This window comes from Canis lupus, chromosome 15 (genome assembly GCF_048164855.1).
Source record: "Canis lupus baileyi chromosome 15, mCanLup2.hap1, whole genome shotgun sequence".
NCBI classification, from domain to species: Eukaryota; Metazoa; Chordata; class Mammalia; order Carnivora; family Canidae; genus Canis; species Canis lupus.
This window is the reverse complement of record NC_132852.1, coordinates 40,024,051-40,049,678: the sequence shown is the minus strand read 5'-3', so window position 1 is coordinate 40,049,678 and position 25,628 is coordinate 40,024,051. Positions and strand designations below refer to the sequence as shown.

The 25,628-nt window shown below is 37.2% G+C and overlaps 1 protein-coding gene across 11 annotated transcripts in view; it reads right to left on the bottom strand.

Moving 5' to 3' along the window:
- The window catches only part of PSD3 (pleckstrin and Sec7 domain containing 3), a 592,272-nt gene that overhangs the window by 400,317 nt on the left and 166,327 nt on the right, over positions 1 to 25,628 (bottom strand). For 8 of the 11 annotated variants that reach the window (XR_012007747.1, XM_072776763.1, XM_072776762.1 and 5 more), the window contains exon 3: positions 797 to 1,880. Coding sequence is in view for 10 of the 11 variants with exons in the window: in XM_072776763.1 (XP_072632864.1) it covers positions 797 to 1,880 (1,084 nt within the window). In the remaining variant the exon portion in view is untranslated. Of the gene's footprint in view, positions 1 to 796; positions 1,881 to 13,095; positions 13,291 to 13,427; positions 13,562 to 15,325; positions 15,409 to 25,628 lie in introns of those variants that run through there. The other 3 variants (XM_072776758.1, XM_072776760.1, XM_072776759.1) reach the window with 3 other exon arrangements.

The following is a 25,628-nucleotide window of genomic DNA, read 5'->3' as shown; positions in this document are numbered from 1 at the left end:
AATGTGGTCTTATGAAGACTGATGGAATTCAAACTGGAATGATAGTACACAATAAATGACTTTGACAAAAGCAGCACTGCATGCTCAAGACTGCAATCAAGAGAAGTGAAGAAAGGCAAATCATGTCTTCCATTTATCAAGCCTTTAAAGCTGGTACAGCTGCCAGAAATGCATGGAAAGATCAGGAAATATCATATATATAAGTTGACTTTTCAGGCTTAAAAATCAAAACATGCTACTTGCAAGAAGGGATTCTCAGGTGAATGCCATGGGACAGCTGAACAATGAGTCACCTTCTGACCTCCTGACCTCCTTTCTAAACCCAGGAAATTGAGGCAGCCTGAACCCAAAGCTTCAGTGTTCACACATGTCTGGAGCTTGTATGCAGGCACTGGTGTTGCACCCAGAAGAAGTGTCTAAAATATGACTATAGGATACATCATGACTCTAAATCTCTTCATATTATTAAAGATAACTGTGGGGTATTGTAGTTATCTTGATGCTAGAAAACTTTAAACCTGGCAAATATAAAAAATGTCAGAAATGTATCAACATGATTTAGGGTTCACAGTTTGTCCGTAACTCTGCCTCCCCTAGTCAATGGCTAATGCACAACTTTATAACAAAAGCACTTACATATCCTACAGACTTAAAACCAATCTCGCTTACAGGAACTCCTCTCCCACTGTACAAGGACCAGAGTACTGTGTGGAGTTCTCACAGCTAAGCAGAGGATAAAGGTCTCCCATGATGCGTATCAGGCATCACAGATAGCAGACTGGCTATGGGAGCTCACCTTTCCTTGTCTCTCTCCAGTTCAGGTTTCTTCTCAAGATGTTCTTTGTTTTCCTTTAGGAAGACTTCATCCTCTCCACTGTCAACAAGAGGCAGAGGCGAGAATGCCCCTGAGCTAGCTCCCGGCTTCTCTGATGAAGCGCTCCAGGTTTCATCCCAAACACTCTCAGTTAAACCAACTGAATTATACAAACCAGCAGATGAGATGAGATGGCTTGGCACTCGGGGAAACTCTCTGCTTTCAGGAGGGGCCGTCCTTTCCAGTGAAATCTCAAAATCCACAGGCTGTTGTGGCTCTCTTTTCTCCCCTCCTGTCCACAATATCTCTACCCCTTGAAATTCCACATGTTTGACCCGGCCTGGGCGTCCCGTGGAGCTACCTTGATCAGACCTCATCTCCCTCAGAAAACCAACAGTACCTACAGAGGCATGGGCAGCTGCTGGGCTCCCCACAGAGGATGCTGGACCAGCTGGCCCCTGCACATGCAAAGCCCCTTTCCTGGCATCATCAGTTATCCTGCAAAGCTCTACTTGAGCCTCTCCAGCTAACAGTACAGTCACATCCTTCTGGATGCTCGAATAAGAGTTCTCCTCAGTCGTAACTTCAGCTGAAAGAGGTACATCTGGTCCTTTTTCTTGGCCAGCAGGAAATATTTTGTTGGCTCTCTGTCTCTCTGTTTTATAAGGGGCAGTGTCCAGCTTCTCCTCCACCTGCTGAGTTGAAAAACTAGAAACAGCATTCTTTTCCAGTACCTTTGTAGCCTGTAATGTTCCTGAAGCTATTCTGGCTTCTGTGGCTTTCAGAGTTGAAATCAAATCATCAATGGGTTGTAAACTCTGTTCCTTGAGCTGACATCTAGGATGGGACTCTCTGCCATCCTGTGGTCCTTCTGTAACATTGTTGAGCCTACAGTGGGGGCCATCGACAAACTGGACCCCCTGCTGTCCTCGTGGGGCACCTGACAGAGACTCTGTATCAAACCCCAGAGAAGCTCTTAGGCCGTCTCCACTTTCTTCCATGGTCCCATATTCTGGAAATTCATTTGTGACATTCGGTGGGAGTAAAGTGCTTCCTCCATGATCACCTATGAACACAACAGAATGGACATATAACTTGTTTTGAATAAGTTCCAACATGTATTAATAAATATCCACACATAGCAGGCACTCAATAATCCTTATTTGATTCTTTCACTGTTCCTGCCTGTCAACCACCCTGCCATACATCTTTCTCATAACTTTGCCAGTGGTCCCCTCCACTTAGCTTACACGAGGGCAACCACGAAGGTTTCAGTGTAGAAGAAGACAATCTACTGACACATCCATATCACACCTGCTTTTGATAAAGTCTCATACATGCAACTCAACTGCTGCATATGCAAAAATAGATTACAATAAGATGTATTTCATTTCCATATACCACTTATGAAGTAGTAACTAGAATATTTACATTGGGCATAAAAACATACAGCTTTATGATCCAGCCAACAGCATCTGTGCAATGCAATCTCTGAGACTGATTTGATCTATTTAAAGTCAGTAAACACTTTTTCAGCTGGAAGCCTCCCCTTCGCTATTGGATTTCTATGGGGAAAAAGGCTTTCAGAACATCCTTTGAGAATGAAAGTGAAGTCAAAATGGATTAGGATACTTAATGTGTTAAGAAAACACATTTCTGGGATCCCAGCTGCATAAAACTTAAATGGTGTTATGCAGAATATATATATATACATATATATATATATATATATATATATATATATATATATATCACAGTAAAGACAATAATTAGTATATATTTACTATATTGAACCAAGTTTACAACTTGGTAAGATGGTACCAAGTTTTTCTTATTAAGATGGTAGGCAGTGAGAACAATAAAAATGTTCTGATGAAGAAAGATTTAAATTGGGAGTTTATGGATAACAGTTAAAGTTATACCAGCTTTGATATCCAATTTCCTTTTGAACATGGTTTTAGTTACTTTGTATCAAGAAAATCCTCATCTACATGGGGAAATGTAGTATACTCACTTTGACAACTTTATGAAAGAGCACATTTTTTGTTTTGGGTTGTTATTGTTAAAGCACTGTGAACTACAACCTTTCTATTTAATGAAATATTAGATAAATGTCTGAATATATACACTAAATGACATGAAAAACTTAATTCCAAGACATGCAAAAAATGAGCTTAACTTGGAAACATGAATTTATATATGGTATCCCATAGTATACAAAATATAATGAAAGGTATTACATCTGAGAGCGTATATTGTTTAATATTCCATTTTTAAAATAATTTGAAATACATTTTTAAAATTAAATTTGAATATAGTATGGATGGAATCCAACAAGCACTTCTCTATGATGGCAGTACTTATAATACCTTTGTAAGACAGAACTAAGAGAATGTGGCTTGCTAAAATCTGAAGAGGGAGCAGCTCTTCAAATCCTGATTTTGAAAACAAAGACAGTTAAAAACAGTAAGATCTCTCTTACTAGGGTGGCATATTGACATTTTTTTTTCCTCTAGTATTTTTGCTGCGTAATATTAGTCTGCAGTTGTTTTGTATTACATCTTCATCTGGTTTTCGTATTAGGGTAATGCTGGCTTCATAAAACAAATTGGGAAATATCTTATATTGGCATCTGTTTATACCTTTTTACACTTTCATAAAACATTTTTCATGTTTTACACTTTTTTGGGCTTTTAAAATTTTTATCTCCATTAACCAGTTTCTTCAGCACTTTAAACCTATAAATTTATTATTAATATGCAATGAAAGTAAAAAGTGAATAATCCAAAAAGATGTTTTTCTTTAACATAGTAAAAGAGCTTAAAATGAATAGAGAAGTACTTAGTCCACAGTAGGAAATATTTCCTTTAGATTTTAAATGTTTTTCATTAGTTCTCTAAGCTAGAAAATACATTTACAAAGAATTCAAGAACGAAAGAATATAGAATTTCAAAGGTTGAAGGTATTTAAGAATTAATTCAGCCACCTAACAATTACGTAAGAAACCAGGCTCAAATGGATTATGTACTCTACCAACATGACACAACAATAACGACAAAAAAAAAAAATCAGAGCTTTTCTATTCTACCTCTACTATGCTTTAATCCCCCCCACCCCTCTATCTTTATTGTAGTAAGGTACCCTAATATGTGTGTCTTCAACCTTTTCCTACAGAATAAAGTCTAAAGTCCAAACTCCTTGATCCAGAGTAAGGATCCATAATTCTGTCCCAATCTATTTTTCCCAAACTACTTCGCTTGCTCAACTCTCTTTACAAATATGTTATACTATTACTTCTCTAACTGAAGGAGGGGTACAGCACATGGATATTTTGAAAAGATTCTCTGAAATATATAGTGGAAATAAGATTAACTATATATACACATCTTTGCCTTTGCTCAAAATCTTTTCCCTATAGGACACAGTTTTTCTCCCCATCTCTAAATGACCAGATTGTCTTCATCTTTCAAGACCTAACTCAAATCCCTTCTCCCTAATGAAGCCTTCCCTTAATCACCATCCCTTGCAAGAAGTCATCTTTCCCCTAACAAATGTCAAGAGAATTTTAGCTGTACATTACCTATAGTACAAAGAGATAAAATAAGTGACATCACGTTAGCTCATATTTTAAACTAAGAGGCCTCTGAGTTGCCAGACCTTTATTTCTAACAGCAATAATATTACCAGACACAATAAAGACTGAAAACGCTTCCAGATGTAGCTTCTGGGTAGAAATAGCTTTAAGCATCACATGGCCCAGGTTAGACCTGACTCAGCACAGCATGATATCTTTACTTTCAAATAAGACACTTCTTCATTAGAAAGCAAGAGCAGTTTATTTCTGGTTTGCATTTCATGTCACCACTTAAGCTGCATTTAACAGCAAACAAAACTTCAAATATTAATCCTGACCTTTTTATTTAGAATCTAAGATTTATTACTTATTTTTAAAAATCAGGACTATTTGTATTGGGGTGATTTTTTTTTAAAGACCAAATTCTTTTACTATAAGACTTTTTTTCTTTTCCCTTTTGAAACAGAACATAGATAATTCCCATTAAATGCCTATCATTTCCAAAATTCCTTCAAATTCCACAAACATTTATTAATTACTTGCTATTACTAAACACAGGGGATTCAAAAGTGAATATTGCCAAAGCATGGAAAGTCCATTTAGTATGTTAGAAAAGTCTATTCTGGTAGCATTTGAAGGAATAAACAGGAGAGAAAGAACGAGCATAAACAGACTCAGGAATAACAACACAGGCTACTGGCTGTCGCACAGGTAAAGGGGATACGTGCTTGAGCCAGGGCAAAGACCACCACATCTCCCACTCCAGCCAGTATCCACACCCAGCATCACCTCATGCCCTCTGCCCAGTCCCCCCTAACTTCAACGTGTTCCCACAAAGCTACTGCGCAGCCTGTGCCCTGCTGTGGGCTCTTACACCTAACTTGTTAAAGCTTTTCCTTCACCTTTGTCAGTCTAAATCTATTACTAATGTAAGAATCCACGTGAATACTAAAATAGCTATTTCTCTTCCAGAAAGTCTTACTGAATTAGTCTTGCCCAAATTTGGTTTCATATGTGTGACAAAGGGATTTGCAAAGTATAAAAAAAGAACTTTAGCACTTACCTAAATATAAACCACACACTAGTAGAATCTGAATTAATCTGAATTAATAAGAGTTCATAGCTTTTCTGCATTTATTTTTCCCCTCAAAGGAATGAAAATGTAGTGTCATATGTGTTGGAGGGCAGGGAGGGGAGAGAGAAGAGCTTTTCATACTTGTGTGGAATGTATATACTTTGGGAGGCAGCTACTTATATTCCTTTAGGAGTCATCTTTTTCTTTTTTTTTTTTTTTTTTTTTTTTTTTTTTGGAGTCATCTTTTTCTAATAGAAATTGTATCTACCACTTTGTGTATTTGGTCAGATCCCTAACAAATTTCTTCCTGTTGTTTAGTAAAGATGCTTTTCCTGTGATGAAATAAACCCAGTAATTTTTTTCTTTTAACTTAATATATTGAGAAAGAAATGAGATACTTTTGAATGTTAACATGATCAATTTCAAGAGTGTTTTGGGTTGTATATTAAATAGCCATCCACTTCTGGGAAACAGGGACAGGATTGAAATAAAACAAAACAGAAGAGAAAAAAAAAAAAACTTCCACATACAACTAAAAAGTTTCTTGTTTGGTAAAGGAAATCATCAATAAAATGAAAAGGCAACCTACTGAGAGAAAATACTTGAAAATCATACATCTGGGAAGAATTGATATCCAAAATATATAAAGAACTCCTATAATTCAATAACGGAAAAAAATCCAATTTAAAAATGGGCAGAAGGGGCAGCCCAGGTGGCTCAGCAGTTTAGTGCCACCTTCAGCCCGGGGTGTGATCCTGGAGACCCGGGATGGAGTCCCACATCGGGCTCCTGCATGGAGCGTGCTTCTCCCTCTGCTTGTGTCTGTCTCTGTCTCTGTCTCTGTCTCTTTCTCTCTCTCTGTCTGTCATGAATAAATGAATAAAATCTTTAAAAGAAAAAAATTAAATAAAAATGGGCAGAAGATCTGAAAAGACTTTTTTTCAAATATGACATACAGATATACATACTGGTATACGAAAAGATGTTCAATATCATTAATCATCACAGAAATGCAAATCAAAACCACAATGAGATATTACCTCATACCTCTTAGAACGGCTATTCTCAAAAACACAAGAATAACAAGTGTTAGAGAGAATGTGGAGGAAAGGAAACCCTTGTGCACTACTGGAATGTAAATTGGTGCAGTCACTACAGAAAACAGTATGGTGGTACCTCAAAAAATTAAAAATAGTACTAACACACCTCCACTTCTGAGTATTCAAAGAAAATGAAAACACTAATTTGAAAAGACACAGGCACCCCCCTGTTCATTGCAGCATTATCTATAAGAGCCAAGATATGGAAACAGCCCAAGTGTCCATCGATGGATAAATGAATAAAGAAAATCACACACAAACATGCATGTACATGCATGCGCACACACACACAATGAAATATTAGTCAATCATAAAAAAGAAGGAAATCTTGCCATCTGCAATAACATGAACAGACACCTTGAGCGCACTGTGCTAAGTGAAATAATCAGTGAAAGATAAACACTGTATGATCTCACTTACATGTGGCAATCTAAAAACAGCAACAACAACATCCCACACTCATGGACAGTGAACAGAGTGGTGGTTACAGAGACAGGGGGTGAGGGCTAGGTGAATTGGGTGAAGGGGTCCAAAGGCACAAGCTTCCAGTTATAACATGAGAGACTCCTAACTCTGGGAAATGAACAAAGGGTAATGGAAGGGGAGGTGGGCGGGGGGGGGGGGGGGGGGGAAGGGATGGAGTAACTGGGTGATGGGCACTGAGAAGCACACTTGATGGGATGAGCACTGGGTGTTATTCTATATGTTGGCAAATCGAACTCCAATAAATATACAAAAAAAGAAAAAGAAAGAAGTCATAGAGATGTAATGTGCAGGACAGTGACTCTAACAATACTGTATCATACATTTCAAAGTTGCTAAGACAGTTGATCTTAAAAGCCCTCATCACAAAAAAAAAAAAAAAAACTATATATATGGTGATAGATGTTAACTAGATTTACTGTGGTGAATATTTTGCAAAATATACAAATATCGAATCGTTATGCACTTGAAACTAATATAATGTTATATGTCAGTTATATCTCATTAAAAAAAAATCCTGTTTTTCTTCCAATCATGAGGAAATGTGCCTCCTCCATAGATGGGCTTCAAAAAGACTGTGGCCCTTCTAATAATGATCCTGTTTGAGGACCAGTAAATGAAATAGATCTTCTTCTATCCTGGCTAGCAAACCCCTTAAAAGAAAATGGTCAAAGGAAAAAAGTAAGAACTATTTGGCAAGTCGACTGCAGACTGTGACACAGGAAACTGAAATGTGAAGCAAGTAAAAAGGTTTATCGTGAGGGATTCTGAGCAACAGTACCTCGGCTTCCCAAGAGACTATGACTGTCAAGTTTATGCCTACAGCCCCAGAAGACTTAGTCATTTATAATTGGACTTAGTCATTTTTAGGAAGAGGTTTTTGTTTTTGCCCTTGTACTGTTTTTGTTTTGTTGCCATGAAAATATAAACTACAAAAGGCTGGAACTTTGCTTTCCTTATCATTATATCCCCAGAGCCCAGAACAACAATACCTAGAAAATGGATATATATTTGTTGGATCAATGAATTAATAAAGAATGTCCTATAGCCATCAGGATACCATTTAACAGAATCTCAAAACAGAAATAAAAAGAAACCTACCAAAACACAAGCAAAATACTACATGTCAGTGCCATCCACCTTTCTGTCCCCTAGTCCCAAGAACAAGCTTGAATAGAATGCTGAAAATACAGGGGTCCTTCCTAACATGACAGCTAGCTAATTCTTCCAATTGCTCAGCCAACATTTTCTGTGAGCCAAGTATGTGCTGAACACTGGAAAACAGGCCCACATGGCTCTTGCCCTCAGGGAGCTTGCCATCCAGTAGCCCCCATTTGTAGACACTTATCTACTGCAGACAAAGCTCAGGCAGTGGCAAAAGTAAAAGGACACTATCTTGTGCAGGGGCTATTACCAGTAAGAATAAATTTCTCTATTAGATTATCTTACTCTAAATGCTATGCTGCCCAATATGTTATCCACAGCCACATATGGCTATTTAAATTTAAATTTATTAAAATAAAATAAAATTTAAAATCCAGTGCTCAATACCATATGTAGTTAGTGGCTACCATATTGCACCACACAGATATAGAACATATTTCTGTGATCAGGAAAATTCTATTTCAAAGTACTGTCCTAGAATCTTCCTACTCAGAATGTGGCCTTGGGACAGCAGCACTAACATCACCCAGGAGTTTGTGCCACCCTAGACCTTCCTAATCAGAATCCATATTTAAAAAAACAAAAAGAAACCAAATTATTTGTATACACATTAAAGTATGAGAAGCACTTCTCCACAGAACTACAACAATATCTACTACAATATTTAGAGGCTGTTCCGACTACACTTTAATGGCTCCTTTTTTTATTCTAAAAGAGAATCCCAAGAGCTCCTACCTCCCAACTGAAAAGTCTAAATGCTTATTCAAATAGACAACAAGTAATGGAGCATACAGTCCCTCATTCCTACCAAGAGAAAGGCTTGCTCATTCTGGTCTGGATTTGCCCTCCAATTATCCTGGAATCCTTCTTAAGAGAGGAAGAGAATCGCCTCTACAGTCATATAATCTCTTCTTTATTTTACATCTCATAGTATATTTCTCTCACAATGAATGGTCAATGACTCAACTCTACTTATGCAAAAATACCATAAAATCCTGAAATAATGCAAATGCAGCCTGAGCATTGTGAACATCTGTAGCCTTAAAGAAATAACAGGAGAGCTTAAAGGTAAAGGGTTGAGGGAAAGGTAAGCTTTTTCAATTTCTAAAAACAGGGTATTTTCCCAGACTTTTATTGTACCTGTAATTGGATATATTACTCGTAACATTAAAATGCATGGGCAAATTCACTCTGATGAGGTACTTTCAAGAGTGCACTAGGGGTCTGTAATCTACTTTTTATGAGTACAAATCAACAGATTTTCATTTCTTTATAAATTGTAGCTAACTTAGCCCCTAAAAATCTATTTTCTCTCCTTTCCATGTACTTCGTTCATAAATGCAATAATATCGGGGTGCCTGGGTGGCTCAGTCGTTTAAGTGTCTGCCTTCAGCTCAGGTCATGATCCCTGGATCACATGGGGAGCTGCGAGTCCACTTCTTCCCCTGTGCCTCCCCTCCTTGTTCTCTCTCTCTCTCAAATAAATAAATAAAACCTTTAAAAAAAAAAAAATTGCAGGGCAGCCCGGGTGGCTCAGTGGTTTAGTGCAGCCTTCGGCCCAGGGCCTGATCCTGGAGACCCAGGATCGAGTCCCATGTCGGGCTCTCTGTGTGGAGCCTGCTTCTCCCTCTGCCTGTGTCTCTGCCTCTCTCCTCTCTCTCTCTCTCTCTCTCTCTCTCTCTGTCTCTCATGAATAAATAAAATCTTTAAAAAAATAAAAAATAAAAAAAATGCAATAATGTCCCTGGTACTCTTTTTTCCTTAATGAGTATCAGCTAGCAAACACCTTAAGACTTATATCATGAGTTAGTAAGATAAAAGAACTATATATTCCTAAATTATTTTAACACTGGAGATTTTACAGAAATAAGCTTAAAGTCCCCCTGATTTGTCAAACAGGAGTTCAGTCCTATAAACAGGAGGGTGACTATTTTGTCCCCATCAGTCTGAAATTTCATAAATCAATTACAAAAAATTGGAAGACAAAGGTCCAATTTATAAAGCAAATATAAAAAGCTTCGCAGAGCTAAAAAAATCTCAAATAAGTTTCACCTGTATATAATCCTTAACTGTGAATAACAGTGTTTTTTTAAGTCTAATAATCAATAAACCCCTCCAGTAACAGTGACGCATGCATGTACTATCCAGATTTGCAATGCAATACAAAAGTTGCCATTAAGAAAATAATCCAGGGATCCCTTGGTGGCTCAGCGGTTCAGCGCCTGCCTTAGGCCCAGGGCATGATTCTGGAGCCCCAGATCGAGTCCCACATCAGGCTCCCTGAATGGAGCCTGCTTCTCCCTCTGCCTGTGTCTCTCTCTGCCCCTCTCTCTCTCCATGTCTCTCATGAATAAATAAATAAAATCTTAAAAAAAAAGAAAAGAAACTAGTCCATTTTTACTAAGCAGTAGAAAACATATTTAGCATGATAAAAATAACAGAAAATGAGTATGAGTAATGAGAATTTACTAAGTGAGTAATCTAAGTATTTCAGTACATACCCTTCACCCTAATAAAAGTCACAGAGAATGCTGGCTACTGTCTGGTCACTAATACATCTCTAAAAACACAGACATTTCAGGTATTTATTTACATGCTGCAAAAACAAGGAAAACACCTGCTAACCACGACACAAACTATTAGTATGTGCACACAAGTAGAGGGACTGTTGCATAAATTGAAGACTCTTTTCCTGACTGATTAATAGTTACAGCTGTGCTTACCACGAGCGGAATTTCACATACTAATGATTCAGAACCTTTTTTTTCTCATTCAGTTCTAATCCCTGGGAAAATGAGACTAGCTTACCATCCCAGTCAACTTCAGAGGATGCTCTGCAAACTAAGGAGCGGCACTGCATACAGCATACAGAAGGTAAAATGAGTGAGATAAGAACAGCCCATTAATTGTAAACCAAAGTCTCTGCAAGTGTGCAGAACACTGTTCTTGTCATGGAGAAGAAATACTAAAGCTGTAAGACCTGATTTTAAGCCAGCTTTAAAATCATTGTTTTTTAAAGCTGGTTTCCTTTTTTCAAACAGTAAGTTCCTCCACTGTCATCCACTTCTCATAACTTTTGTTTCTTCTTATATCCACATATCGTGCTTCTCCTTTCAGCTTTACCACATCTGATCAGACTTGCTCCTCTGATTTCATCTACTCTATCCATTTTCTACTGCTTCTTCCTGTCTAGGAATTCAAACTCTTAAAAACGTAATTTTATTTTTTCATTTTTTTCCAACTTTACTGAGCTATAATTGACATACAACATTGTGTAAGTTTAACGTATACATGTTAATTTGATACTTATAGACTGCAAAATGACTACCAACATAGTTTAAACTAGCATCTCCATCATGTCACATACTTACCATTTCTTAAGATCTACTCTCTTCAGCAGTTTCAAAGTACATAATACAATATTATTAACTACAGTCACTATGCTGTAGCTCAGATCTCCAGAACTCATTCATCTGAGAACTGGAAGTCCGTACCCTTTGGTCAACATCTCCCCACTTGTCTACCCCGTAGCACCTTATAACCACCATACTATTCTCTGAAAAAGCCAATTTTAACACTTCTCTTTGATCTTTACTTGTTGTTTTAATTTTATTTTGAAATGCAAAAAAAAACTTTAACTTTTAAAGAATTCCACAGTTTTGTTTACAGCAGGCTCTCTTCTGCTAAAGTTGATACAAATGTAGAAGTATTAATAGAAATTCTTCTAAAAATATTTTATGAAATATTTTAATATTTAAGAAACTGATGTTTCAAAATACACCTTTTTTTTTTTTTTTTTTTTTTTTTTTTTAGTCATGCCTGCCAAGCAGCTGGAGCTCCTAGCAGTGATGATCAACTACAGCTGTGGACTTCTGCACACTGCTGTGTCAAGACAGATGTTAGGTGCTCAGCCTGCAGTCTGTAAGAAGCTTTAGCTGATTCAGATTTGCATTCAGTAATTTTCATGCTCAAAAAGAGACCCACAGTCTTGCTAAGGATTCAGCTGCAAACTAACATGAGCAATAATCCCAAGTAGATCTGAAATGGAGATTTTACAGAGAGTTAAGTACCCTGGTGAGAGAAAAATAAATCTTGTATTACTCTAAAAGTGACACTTTCAATAGACACAAAAAGGCACACCCCTATGTATAAACTGAAGCATTAAAATACCTGTTATAAATCTCCAGCAGATACCATCTCAGCTTTAACTACAGTGTTCACAGAACATTTTTGGTGCTACCGTGTGGTCATAGCCATACATTAGGCATGCAGATGGAAAGGGGTTTGAGCTCTTTAAGAGAAACTCCTCCCCTATTCCCATCCAGCGCCACAATATTATGTCTTTCTAAAACTACAGGGGTAGCCCGTTTTCCTGACTCGTTCTATACAATACATCACAAACAGAGTAGAGAAATAGCTTGAGAGAACTGTATTCTCAGGAAAGCTCGGTTGAACAAAAACAAACAAACAAAAAAAAAAAAAAACAATGAAAGGAAATGAAATCACAGGTAAGAATATTGCTTTCTATTTAAAAATAAAAATTTTGGAGAATCCAATGTCAGATGCTAAAATAAACATTCCCAGTTAAAGCCAGGTAAGGTACTGGGCGAAAGCATTCAGGGGGTAGGTGGCATCTTTTTGATGACTTGGGAATTTAAAAAACACTGGCTCAGGCATCCCTAAATAATGCGGTATGCTCTTCCCTATGTCAGGATTCAGCACAACCTGGTCCAGCCCCAGGAGTCTCCTACCGGGACAGTCAAAGGACAAGACTAGTAAGCAAAAGCAGTCAGTAATACAGATGGATCATTTCACAGCAGCATTTTACAAGAGAGAGATATAAAATATATTTGCCTCCGCAGACCTACAAACAGAGGTTACTCACAGAGATTACTGCAGCTCCAGCAGTTACCCATTGATCATAGAAAATGCCCAGTTCATCAGCTTAATGCTCGAGAAAAGTTAGCTAGAAAAAAAGGCAGCTAATTCAAAATCTGCTGTTCTAGTCAACTGGAAGCAAATTAGTTTCAAATTTCCTGGCAGCCCCTTTTGCCCTGCACTGCACACGGTGATGTCAGTGGAAGCACTTTGAGCACCAGAAACCCTCGCGGAGAGGTGCTGCCGCCTGGATCCTCTCTCACAAAGGCTAAGCTGCCTGTTCTTTCGCTCGCTCACTCACCCCCTTTCTGCCTGTCTCTCTCTACCTTGGTAGCTTACCGAAAACAACCACCGTAGGGCTTTTCTATATTTGTGAAAACTACTTCCAAGGAGATAATTGAGATGCCGGGAGTTAGCTTTAATGTAACCATTTCCCCAGTGCAGCGGCAGAAACCCCAGCGAAGGCTCTGAGAGGATTGTACCATCCTCGGTGACATCAGAGGTGGGGCTGTCATCTCAGGATTATGCAGCATTTTCTCTGATGAGAGAATGACATATGTGAAATGAAATGCATGGGTTCCCTTTAAAAGGGCTTAGTTCCTATGCTGTTTTAAACAGAACAGGCAAAAGCAAATACAATGTTGAAAAACTGCTGTAGGAAGATAGAAATCTTGCTTTGCCAGTCCTTATCTCGCTACTAAATGACGCTGCCATCTCAAGTCATTTTACTGATGATTACATTATCATTACTGTGATTAAATTAATATTTCATAGGTAATTGATAGTACTTGGAAAATGTGATATGAAAAATTCATATTTAACATCTGGTTTTAAATATGATGGCATAAACTTTTACATCTCTAACAGTACCTTGGACATATGCAATACTTCCAACACATTCTCAATAAAAATACTATATGTAAAAACAGTTTTGTAGATGAGAAAAATGAGGTGAAAAACAGCACAAGATGAAAAGCATAATGTAATACTGGTCTTTAGTCTTGGTAATGGAGGTTAATACAAACAGCAAAAAGAACTCATCTTCTATAACCTTAATACTCCAGTGTCAAAAGCGTAGGCCAACAACACAAAGCAACTGATGGTGATTTTCATTAATTCCATATGCATTTACTGAGAAGAGGCTAACAGGTTTTAAAAAATGTGTGAAACCTACTTTGGAATGTACCTTTCCACTAAGTAATAAAATCACAACAGAAAATACATATATAATGCTTATTATGTACCAGGCACCAGGCAGGTTTATTGTATTAACTCATCTATTCCTACTAACAGCCCCCTGGGCTGCTGCTACAGTTAACCCATTTTACAGATACGACTACTGAAACACAAATAGGGATGTAACATGTCTGAGGTTACGTGGCTAGAACTGGCACAGGCAGGATGCAAACATAGGCAAGAAGGCCACAAAGTCCACCCTCTCAACCACTAGGCTACATTGTCTCCTGTGGGCTTCCTTGTCAAGTATAAGAATTCTAAAGGAAGAACATAATTTTCAAGATTTAGAACCACAGAAAGCCAAAAATAGCCACCTCTCCAGAACACTGGCCCAAATATAAGAGGATAAAGGTGGAGAGGGCACCCAGAGACTGCACACAGAAACAACGGAAATAATGTCCAGAAGGAGTTTAGTGCTGACTGCTCAAGGGACCTGGAGACAATGGCTTAAAATCGTCCAGCATTAGTTTCCTTATTTCTAAGCTGCAGGTTTTTAAATTATAGCCAATATTAAAGTGTGGTTAAAGCACACGTTCCAGACTTGTAATCTGGGCTCCATTATTTTCCAATTATGTCAATTTAAGCAAATTATTTAACCTCTGAGAGGCTCAATATCCTCATCCAAAAAAAATGAGGAAAACAATGGGGTCATTCTGAGGATTAATGACTATGCATATAAATATATAAAGCACTCAGAGTAGCAACCAGTATATAATAAAAGCTCAAGGCTCACTATTATTGTTTTCCATAATCATCATTTCTTTTAGTATTAATATCACATTTTTTTACTAAAACTACCAACTTTTCAAAAACCTCTCCAAGGAGAGCTGCTATTTTTCCAGAGTTGATGGGAAAAGCAAAGAAAAACCTCTACTGGCTTCATATAAACATTAACCAATGACACTGACTTCTTATGAGAGGGAAGATGGAAGTTATTAGGCATGCCTTTCAAAAAAAGCTCCTTCTATGGGAGCTTTTGGGGAAGAAACAGGAGCGTTTACCTTTTTGCCCTCCCCAACTTCTTCCTCTGCCAGGAATATGGAACGGGGCTAGAGCCAAGTAGCCATCCTTAACTGTAGGCATCCTGTTAGTTAGGGAGATGACACAGAAAATGAGTGTCCAAACCCACCATAGATCTCCCACTCTCATCTTCTTTTATGTTAGAGAAAAATATACCTTTAGTTCAAGTACTTAATTCAAGCTTTTATTTAACACAACTCTCCACGACCCTGTGAAACACAGTTAAAGGCCACAGTTTCCCGGTAGTTTCAAGGGCTACCTGGCGGGCTAGGCTATGTATCATGACTTTTATGTCACATCCTTTGAGCCTGCACCCTCCCCAATGCCAAGTCAAAGTCAGTGGATGACCCCATGGGAAAGAAAAAGCAAAACATATTACTTCCAATACTTAACAGCTATGCTGTTTTTTTACAAACAGAACAAAAAGGGTTGAATGGCTAAAGCAACAGCATGTGAAATGCTCCTCCCCCATCTTACTTTCCTCCAGTCTCTAAATGGATCCAATATATCCAATCTGCATGCTACTAAGCTAATGTTAAAGGAGAAAAACAAAGAAAGTCAAATACAAGAATAAGGATGCTTGATAAAGTTACTGCTATTATAAGGCTATCCAACCGCAATTACCAGGGACCATGAAGAAATATGTCTCCACCTCACAAATGTTCCAATTCCAAATGTCTAGCATTTCACATTAGGCTTTAACTAACAGTATCTTGGACTGACACTCTAAAATCTTCTATTTCAAAAAGTAAAGCTCAAAAATAGACTTGTTACATATTCTCTAGTCTCTCATGGGCACCATCTCTAAAAATCGTATATACAAAAACAGCAGTTGAGTCCATAACTAGATTAAATGAAAGGATTTCAATCTAAAATGGAACCAAAAAAAAAAAAAAATGGAACCAGAGGATATGAGATGGAGAAACTCACACAGGCACCCACAGAAAAACAGTACTTAGCAACTAAGAGAGAGATTCCTATTCCTATTCCTATTCCGAGACTTATCTCCTGACCTACAAGTATCTGCTACTACTCTCTCTCAATCCTCAAGCCGAAGAACTTACCTCCCTGAACTCTGGCTGGCCCTTCACTGCTGTACTCCTTGGCCAGAAATACAGCATGTATTTTCCAAACTGCAATTGCTCTGGTATTCCCAAATAAACTCAATTTCTGGTCATTCAAGCTTGCCTCAGTTTACCTCTTTATTTAGATTGACAGAAATACCATCCTTGAAATTATTTTATGTCTGAAACTTAATCCAATAATACTGCCATTATTATTAAAGAATCCATAATACCAGATACTTCGGAACTATTAAAAAATTCAAACCAATATTCTGTTTATATTTCTTCTGTAAAATATAATAGTTTTTCTAGAAATATCACTGACAGAGTGAAGTAATCAAAAAAGCTGGATTTATTTTTCATTAGAATGTAAAGGAATATTTTATAAGTAAAAGTATGCCAACTAACTACAACCAATGTTTATTAATAAAGTATGAAATTTAAATTATAAAACATTTTGTACAGTAATATAAAGTTTATATTGACTGTATCTTCTTATTTGCTATACTGATGCTCTGGCATTAGGAGCTTGGCTCTTGAGGAGGCAACGAATCCCTCCCTGCCCCAGTAGCTGTTTCCTGGAGATAGCAATGGACTCCCAGGGGAGTGCACTTTTGATATACAAACCAATCTACAGCCACACCACATTTCCTTCATAAATCCTTCACACTCTTAAACCAATATTCCCCCTATCCTAAATCACTCCAGGGCCTTGTACTGGACAAGTAGGAACTACCATGATAGACCAGAACACCCATGAAATTATTCAAACTATCCAATCCTAAACATACTCATGGATATTCTGCTTGCCCATTCCTTCCAGCAAGGAACCACAGGAAATACTGGGCCCCCTTGGCCTCCTTCCCCATGTTGCCCTGAATACCTACTATGCTTCCTGTTTCTAGGGATCTGTGGATATAAACTTCTTCCTTCATGACAACAGCTTCCATGCCTGTGTGCCTTACCATATCTGATAAAACAAAGCCAGGAAAAAAAAAAAAAAAAAGGCCAGGTACAAACTTTCTAATAAATTTTTAAGAGAAATGAACAACTAGGCACTGCCCAAGAATAAAATTCTAATCAGTAATGTATTTCTCCTCTTTAGCATCCCTAGCACTGCCCCTTTTAGTTCAGAAATGATAAGCAGTAGGTAATAAATTGTTATTTGATATGTGTTATTTCTCAAAATCTTCAAAGTAATACCGACAAGCAAGCAAATTGTTACCTAATTTAGTATGAGATTTCAGAATTAAACTTTTACAAATCAAGACTGCCTATATGATGCCAATTCTTATCACCATATCATATTTTATTGTTAGCTTTTATTAATTCCTAAATCCATGTGGAAGACAATACTATCAGAAGAACTGGTAACAAAGTTCCTTATTTGAAATAACTGTCTGTCATTAAGCAAATTCCAGTAAATCAAGAGTTTAAGTTTGGTTCTTAGATCTTAAAAATAAAAAACAAACAAAAAAACTCAATCCAATTTCAAGGTTACTGAAATTTAGTTTATATATGTCTATTGTCTCTATCCTAAGATACATCTGAACTTTTAAGCTTCACCCAGACAGATAAATAGAATCTAGGAAGATACAACGTGAAATAAATCCAAGTGAGCACAGAGGAGTGGTGGGCCATACCAAGACTGGTATGATGCCAGAGCTTTATGCTCCAAAATACTGTTAAAAAAAAAATTAACTCTACAGTGAAATGTAACATATTAAAGAAAACACAAAATAATAAAAAAGTAAAAACAAAACAAAACAAAAAAACCAACAGGCAATGGTCTCGCTTATTCCTAAGCTCCACAGTACCAAAATGAGACATATCTGAAGTACAGTTTTGGCACTCTCACAAATGTAATCTTACACCACTCAATCTGGAATGAATCACCTGATCAGTACTAGTTATATACTATGCCTGACAGGCCCCAGCCATCCCCTATAGGAAAGTGACTTTACAATAACCAACCCATTTTGTTGCCTACTATAACCTCCTTGTTCCATTCCTTTCTGCCTATTAAGTTTTTCATTTCATACAGCAAATTGGGACTCCTGTCTGTCTCCTATATTGGATGCTGCCTGATTCAAATTAATTTTTGCTCAAACTCTTAAAATTTTTAAGACCTGGGCTGCCTGAGTTGGTCTCAGTCACTTAGGTGTCCAACTCCTGATTTCAGCTCAAATCATGTTCTCAAAGTCATGAGATCAAGTCCCACTTCTGGGCTCCGTGTTGGGTGTGGAGTCAGCTAAAGATTCTCTCCCTTTCCCTCTGCCCCTCCTTCCTCTCTCCACCTCTCTTTAAAAAAAAAAAAAAGTTTTTTTTTAAAAGATCTCAGTTTACCTATTAGCACTTTTACTGTTAATTTGTCCATATTTGTACAAATTTGCACATAAGTTATGCTAATTTTGTATTTTGTTAATTCCATGTTAATTTTGTATATATATGTATTTAACAACATACCACATAAAACAAAAATATTAGCCTTTATTCATTTATATTTCAGAGAATTATATTATTCAAGCTTTTCACATGCAATTTGTCACTAGGATCTTTGCTACCATAGCATCTTATTTTGATATATTACATCTTCAGTTCTGTCTTAAATTGAGATACAACAATATTTAAATCTGTGTGATGCTGTAACTGGAAATTCTATCCTAACCTACAGTATCCATTCACTTTAGATGATACTCATAATGTAACCACTTACTCTATGTCCTTGGGAAGTCATCTTTAAAAGGCTACATTACAGTGACTTCTGACACTTACAACTCTAGGATCATTTCCCCAGAAATAATTACTAAACGTGTTTAAACATTTTCTTCTTTTTTTTAACCTGTTTTAGTGATTTCTGTAAACATCCCAACTAGCATTATCGGTAGTTGTTTCAAACTAATGTGCTTTCTCCAAAAAGTTCTTTGTTATTCAAAATAATAAAAACATCTCTAATATAGGAACAGTAAAAAACTTGAGTATAAGGCCACTCCAGGGATGCCTGGGTGGCTCAGCGGTTGGGCACCTGCCTTCAGCTCAGGTCGTGATCCTGGGATCTGGGATTGAGTCCCACATGGGGTCCCTGTAAGGAGCCTGCTTCTCCCTCTGCCTATGTCTCTGCCTCTCTCTCAGCCTGTCTCTCATGAATGAATGAATGAATGAATGAATGAATGAATGAATGAATAAATAAATAAATAAATAAATAAATAAATCTTCAAAAAAATAAATAAATAAGGCCACTCCTTTTCTGACAAGCTTTTTAGGGAAACATCCTTACCCTAATTTGGGAGTATATAGGATATTAACTGCTTTTTACAGATCAAGAGTATGAAGCTGAAGAAACCTAACTGACACACAATTAGAAGATAAGAAGAGCAAGAAACATCTCTCAGGCCAAAGTTTAAAAAAAAAAAATAAGGAAGAAGAAGGAATTTAGTTGCCAGCCCACATACAGAAGAGTAGAAGGAAACAAAATCATTAGATTATACTTCATTCTTATATCTTAATCTAGCACAGTTTGGGGATTTGAACTTTTATTTTCTTGTTGATTGTATTAACTTATTTTACCATAGTATTCATATCATGTTATTTTTATTAATATAAACCACATAAACATCATTTTTAGTAGTAATATAATTTAGTTATTGTCGAATGGTCTAGTTATTTCCAATATTATCCTTAGTAGATTCTTATACTGACAACTGGCTAATTAACATTATTCAGAATGTAATAAAAATATAAGCCCTCCAAAGATCCAAATGAAACTTCCATGAAGTCACTGATTTTTTTTATTTTGTTACCTGTTGTATCCTCATACCTCTGAGATCTCAGGAAGCACAAATATCAAAGCACAGGGCAGTTCAAGATGGCACAAAACTCTGGTTGTGTATAATTAGTGAGGAAAATGTTTACAGTCAGGAAACTGCCTTCATCACATATGGGGCCCAGGGTGGAATCAGAGCCCAAGGGTGCCAGGACAGCATTAGAAGGAAAGTAGAGTCTTGAGCTAAAGAGGTGACCTGAGGGGTCCTTATCCATACACAGAAGTAAAATTTGAAAGCAAATACTATGAGTAATTGAATCTCCCCTAACTTAGAAAAGTTGGTAAGTATCCAAATTGTATTCAAGTGGGCAACTAATGCTAGCCAGAAGGACTCAGTGAGCCATACTTAAATAATTATCTATCCTATAAACTCCTCTATTTGCTATCTCTATTTTCTTTCCTTCTTTTGGTAAGAGTTTCTGTTCAAAAATTCTCATCTTATCTCAACTACGTCAGTGTAAAATGTAAAGTTTCATCTCTCTGTAGGGAGCAATAAGGGCATCCATGAGCTAGATGGCAGGGAACCAAACTCTCCACTCAGCCCCCAAAACAGAGCAGAATCTGCTCAGCCAAAGGACAGAAGGGAATACCATTTCTTTTAGAAACTGTCCCCCCATTGGCTTGTATAGCAATATACCGTCCTGGTCCTGGTCATGGTTCTTCTGTCCTTTGATTATAGGTAGTATCAAGAACTCGATGGGATGAGCACTGGGTGTTACACTATATGTTGGCAAATCGAACTTAAATAAAAACAAATGTAAAAAAAAAAATCGATCAATTCTCAGCTTACTGCTCTTCTAACTTAGCATTCTTTGCCTTCTAAAATACAAGAGCTTGTAATAAATATTTATCATCCAAAAGACAAACTGGTATGGTGGCAAAGGCATCCTAATGAGTTCATACACATAAAGTGCTTAAAAGGGCACCCAGCACATAGGAAATATTTAGTACAAACTAGCTAATATTACTATTACTACTAGGAATCAGACTTTGCTCCATTACTTACTATATAATTTGGGCAAATATTTTTCTCTCTGAGCTTCAGCTTTCACGTATTATTTTTTTAAAAAATCATTAAAAGTCAACTTTTTTCCAGCCTTTTGTACTCACTAAAATAAAAATTTGCAATTAATTTTGATTCACAAGTCAAACAATGTAGTTACCTCACAAGGTTGCTAGAAGATTAAAACTAGAAAGGTCACATGATAAAGTAACTGAAAACCACAAAATGGTATTTGAAAGTAGGGCTCTACCCTGATAATTCCAGGTGTCCAGACCCAACATCTCTCCTAAGCTTCAGCCCACCTCACACCTCTGTTGAGCGGGAAATACTAATCATATGGAAACCACTATAGATAGAAAGAGAAAGACGTCAATGATTCAAATAGTTAATTCAGAAGCAACTATTAATCAGCCAGACCAGACATCTGGGGTGGGGTCTTGCCTTGGACTGCAGTAACAGAACAAGGAGAGAAAACAGGGGAACTCTGGACCAGTTTGCATTCAAGTACAAGAATGAAGGAAGCTGGGATGCCTGGGTGGCTCAGCGATTGGGGGCCTGCCTTCGGCTCAGGTTGTGATCCCTGAATCCGGGATCGAGTTCCGCATCAGGCTCCCTGCGAGGAGCCTGCTTCTCCCTCTGCCTGTATCTCTGCCTCTCTTTCTGTCTGTCTCTCTCATGAATAAATAAATAAATCTTAAAAATAAAAAAAATTTTAAAAAAAAGAGTGAAGGAAGCCAAACACAGAGGAAATCTTCCCAAGGAGAGTTAAGGGTCTTGAGGCTACATTCCTACATGTCAACCTAAGATAAGGACAACATATGAGAAACTCAAGTTAATGACAACATAATGAGAAAACAAATAGAGTGAACCACAGCTAGAAGCAGTTCACAAAAAAACTAGTTCGGTTGCACAGTGGTAGGGGTAGGGGGGATCTTAGGAGGCATCTAGGAGGGATGTGTGTTTCATGTGAAGAATGTAAAGGAAGAGTTTTGTATGATGGGCAAAACTTGAATCGGTATGTTCCAGGGAGCCTTTGGAAGCTGTGCCCTGTGCTGCTCCATAGCCAGTAATCAAACATGTGTTAAACATCCTCCTTATTTCACCAAGCCAACCCCCTGCCTTCAAGCTTTGAAAGGTGCTACCAGGAAAAAGGAAACCTGGACTGAGGAAATAAATTCTCTTTTCTGGGATCCTGTATGGGGTCTCAGGGCAGCCCCCCTTGAAATTGTACCTACCATCCCTGGAAAGTTGGGTCCATCCAGAGAAGCAGGGAAAAAGCAAAGAGTCAACAATACTAAACTACCTGACAGATGTCTCATGTAATATATTCAACATGTCAAAGTCATAGTGATCACCTTCCCTGAAAAACTAGCTTCTGAGAGAGAATTCCTATTTTGATGTAACATTAACTTCCCGTCACCTTAGAGTCCTCACATTTCCCCATTATCTTTAGTCTCCAAGACTATAACTAGTTCCTTAAAAGTCTTATGAGTCTATCCCTTCATTTATATTATTACTATCGCTTCTCTAGAGCAGGTACTATTGCTTTAGGAATTAGCTACTGGTCCTAAGCAGCCTCCCCACCTCAGCATGAATTCATATCCTCTAAAACACTCTAAGTAATTTTGCTATATTAATCTTCCTAAAGTACTTTTCTCATAGCATTGTTGTCACCACAGTCCCATTATATGCCTCCCTTCCCCCAAACAAAACAAAACAAATTCCCAGTGTGACTAAATTAAAGCTGTAATTCTTTAACTCAGGAATCAGCAAATCTTTTCTGCAAAGGACTAAATAGTAAATATTTTAAGCTCCATGGGCCATAAGGTCTCTACACAAATATGCAACTCTGCCACAGTAGCAAAAACAGCCACAGACAATAGTAAATTAATCCATGGCTGTGTTCCCATAAAACTATTAGGCAGTTATTCCTTCTCTTCCAACTATGCCTTACTCATCAGTCATGACCATCCCCACATAAGTTCTACTTCTCACTGAGGTCCTCCATGCTTGACCCGACTCTGTGATCATTCCCTCCTTTTTACTCTTAAAATATATATTGCCTATACTTTTCACTGGGTCCTTATATATTCATGATTTCATAATGCTTTCCCCACTTACTTTTTCACATTTTCTATATCCTAGACAACTACCCTACTGTTCAAAAGTTAAAAGGTACTCATTAATTCTTTACTAGGATGATGACAATGTTAAGTTACAAGGCAATCCATGGATATACGGACCCACAACATTTTTCACCACTCCTCATATTTATAAAGATTATAGAAAGCGATCCCTACACAGTAAATACGTCAATTTTTTAAAAGGAAGAAATAAAGTATAAATCAATCAGTTTGATCTTTTTAGTATGAGATATATCTTGCAAAAAACAATGACAACATACATTCAGTAACTGAACTACTTCACAGAGGTTATTTTACAATAAACATCTTATTAGTGTTGTTGATTTAGGATAATAGTTATATTTGTAAGACTAGGAAAATATAGTCCTTAAACTGATTTTTCTGTTCCCCACGTCTCAGAAGTGATTCTTAATTTTTTGGTATCGTGGATCTCTTAGAGAAAGCTATGGACCCTTTCCCAATAAGAAGCATCCAGATGGACATTTACAGAAACCTTGCATAAAATTTCTAGGGGGCTCATAGACCCTCTGAAGTTAAGAAATCCTCCCTCAGAGGGTTTCATGTTAGACATTTACAGCTCTCACTCACCTAAGAAATTTTCCTTTTAGTTCAAGTCATTCAAAAAAATGTCAATGCACCAAAGGGTCTGGGCAATATTTTTTTTTATACTGGCAGTATAAAAAAAAAATAGAACAAATAATTATACCCAAATCAGAAGATGTCAAAGATCATAAACAGAGGAAATGGAGAAATTTAGAGTTACAAGCAAATGGGTGGGCGGTGAGAGCAAAATACCAGGAAGGACTCTCAAGTTTCAATTTCATTTCATGGCTTGCTGTAAAACATCTCTATAAAATTCAAATTCAGAGATAAAAATGAGTTCCTAAATACCACTGGAATAACACACTGTCAATACAAGGGCAGCTAAATAAAACATTATAATATTCATGATACATAGTGGCTAAATTTTAATTTTCTTTCAATTAGTCTTTTTTTTAAGACAAATTCATTAAATGTATTGTTAAACAGGATTTAATTTTTAATGTCTTGCACTTGGCACATGAGGAAACCAATATAGCACAAAAATCTAAATTTTAAGATTCAACATAAAAAAGTGAAAATCAAACTATCATAGAAGTAATCCATCATGAATATAATAGGTAAATTGAAGAATGTGGAATTTCAAAAATAGCCAAATTCCAGGCAGGGTCACAAGGTGTAGTGGAAGTCAGAATGACTGACTCAAAAGCTCTGTACTCTAAGGTACAGAAGGGGCCCTCAATCAGATTGAGAGGGATTAAATAAAGCTTCTCCGGACAGAGAGTAAGTAAAGCTTCTCAGGACAGACTGCAAATCACACCTTTCTGAGCTGATGCTAAAGGCCATGACCATTCATACCTTCACTCACCCCTCCACTGGAGTCAATATTCTACTGCTCTCCACATCACTCTCATCTTCTCCCAGAACACAATGTTCTCCCCATTCTTTCCCTATGTTCAAATACTAACTACCCTTTAAGACACAGAACACATCATCATCCCTCCAAGAAGCCTCTGATTATGCTTTTACCCACTGCTCTGTTCTCTCCTCTCCTGTACATAATATGATGACCACATCTCCTTGGCTTCCCATGCTGCTTCTGATCTTGACAGTCTGTCTCCTTTTATAACGTATGTCTGTCTCTACGCAGGATCTTTAGCATGAAATTAGTCATCTGTTCATGAGGTTTAAACCAATTATCTGGCACTTAAATACATCATTTTCTATTTAGTGGTTCCGAGTATACCATCTTGCTCATAAATTCATCAGCTTCCCATAAGTAGTGATTAGCAGTATTGGGTATGCAGCAAATACTCAATAAATATTTGTAAAGATTATTCAAATGTATTCAACAAGAGATACTTATTTCCTGCCCTTACTTTTTTCCTCTTATTTTTAAACACCTAGATATAAGAACCAGAGCTATTTAAATCTCACTTCCCAACACATTTTAGGGAACTTGCCACCACAAAGAATCTCCAGTCATTTTTCCTTTAAAAAGAACAGGGTGAAAAAAAAAAAAAAAAAGAACAGGGTGTCAAGCTTCTTTTAAGAATTCTCTCCATTTTCACCAGGACTAACTCAAAGTTCACCATGCCAGCTGTTCCAAGGACAACTAAAGAGACCATATTTTAAATATTTAACAATGTGCATCAAACAGGCAAGCTCTCTAAACTGCTTTTTCCTTAGTACAGTTAGTTGGGTTTTACA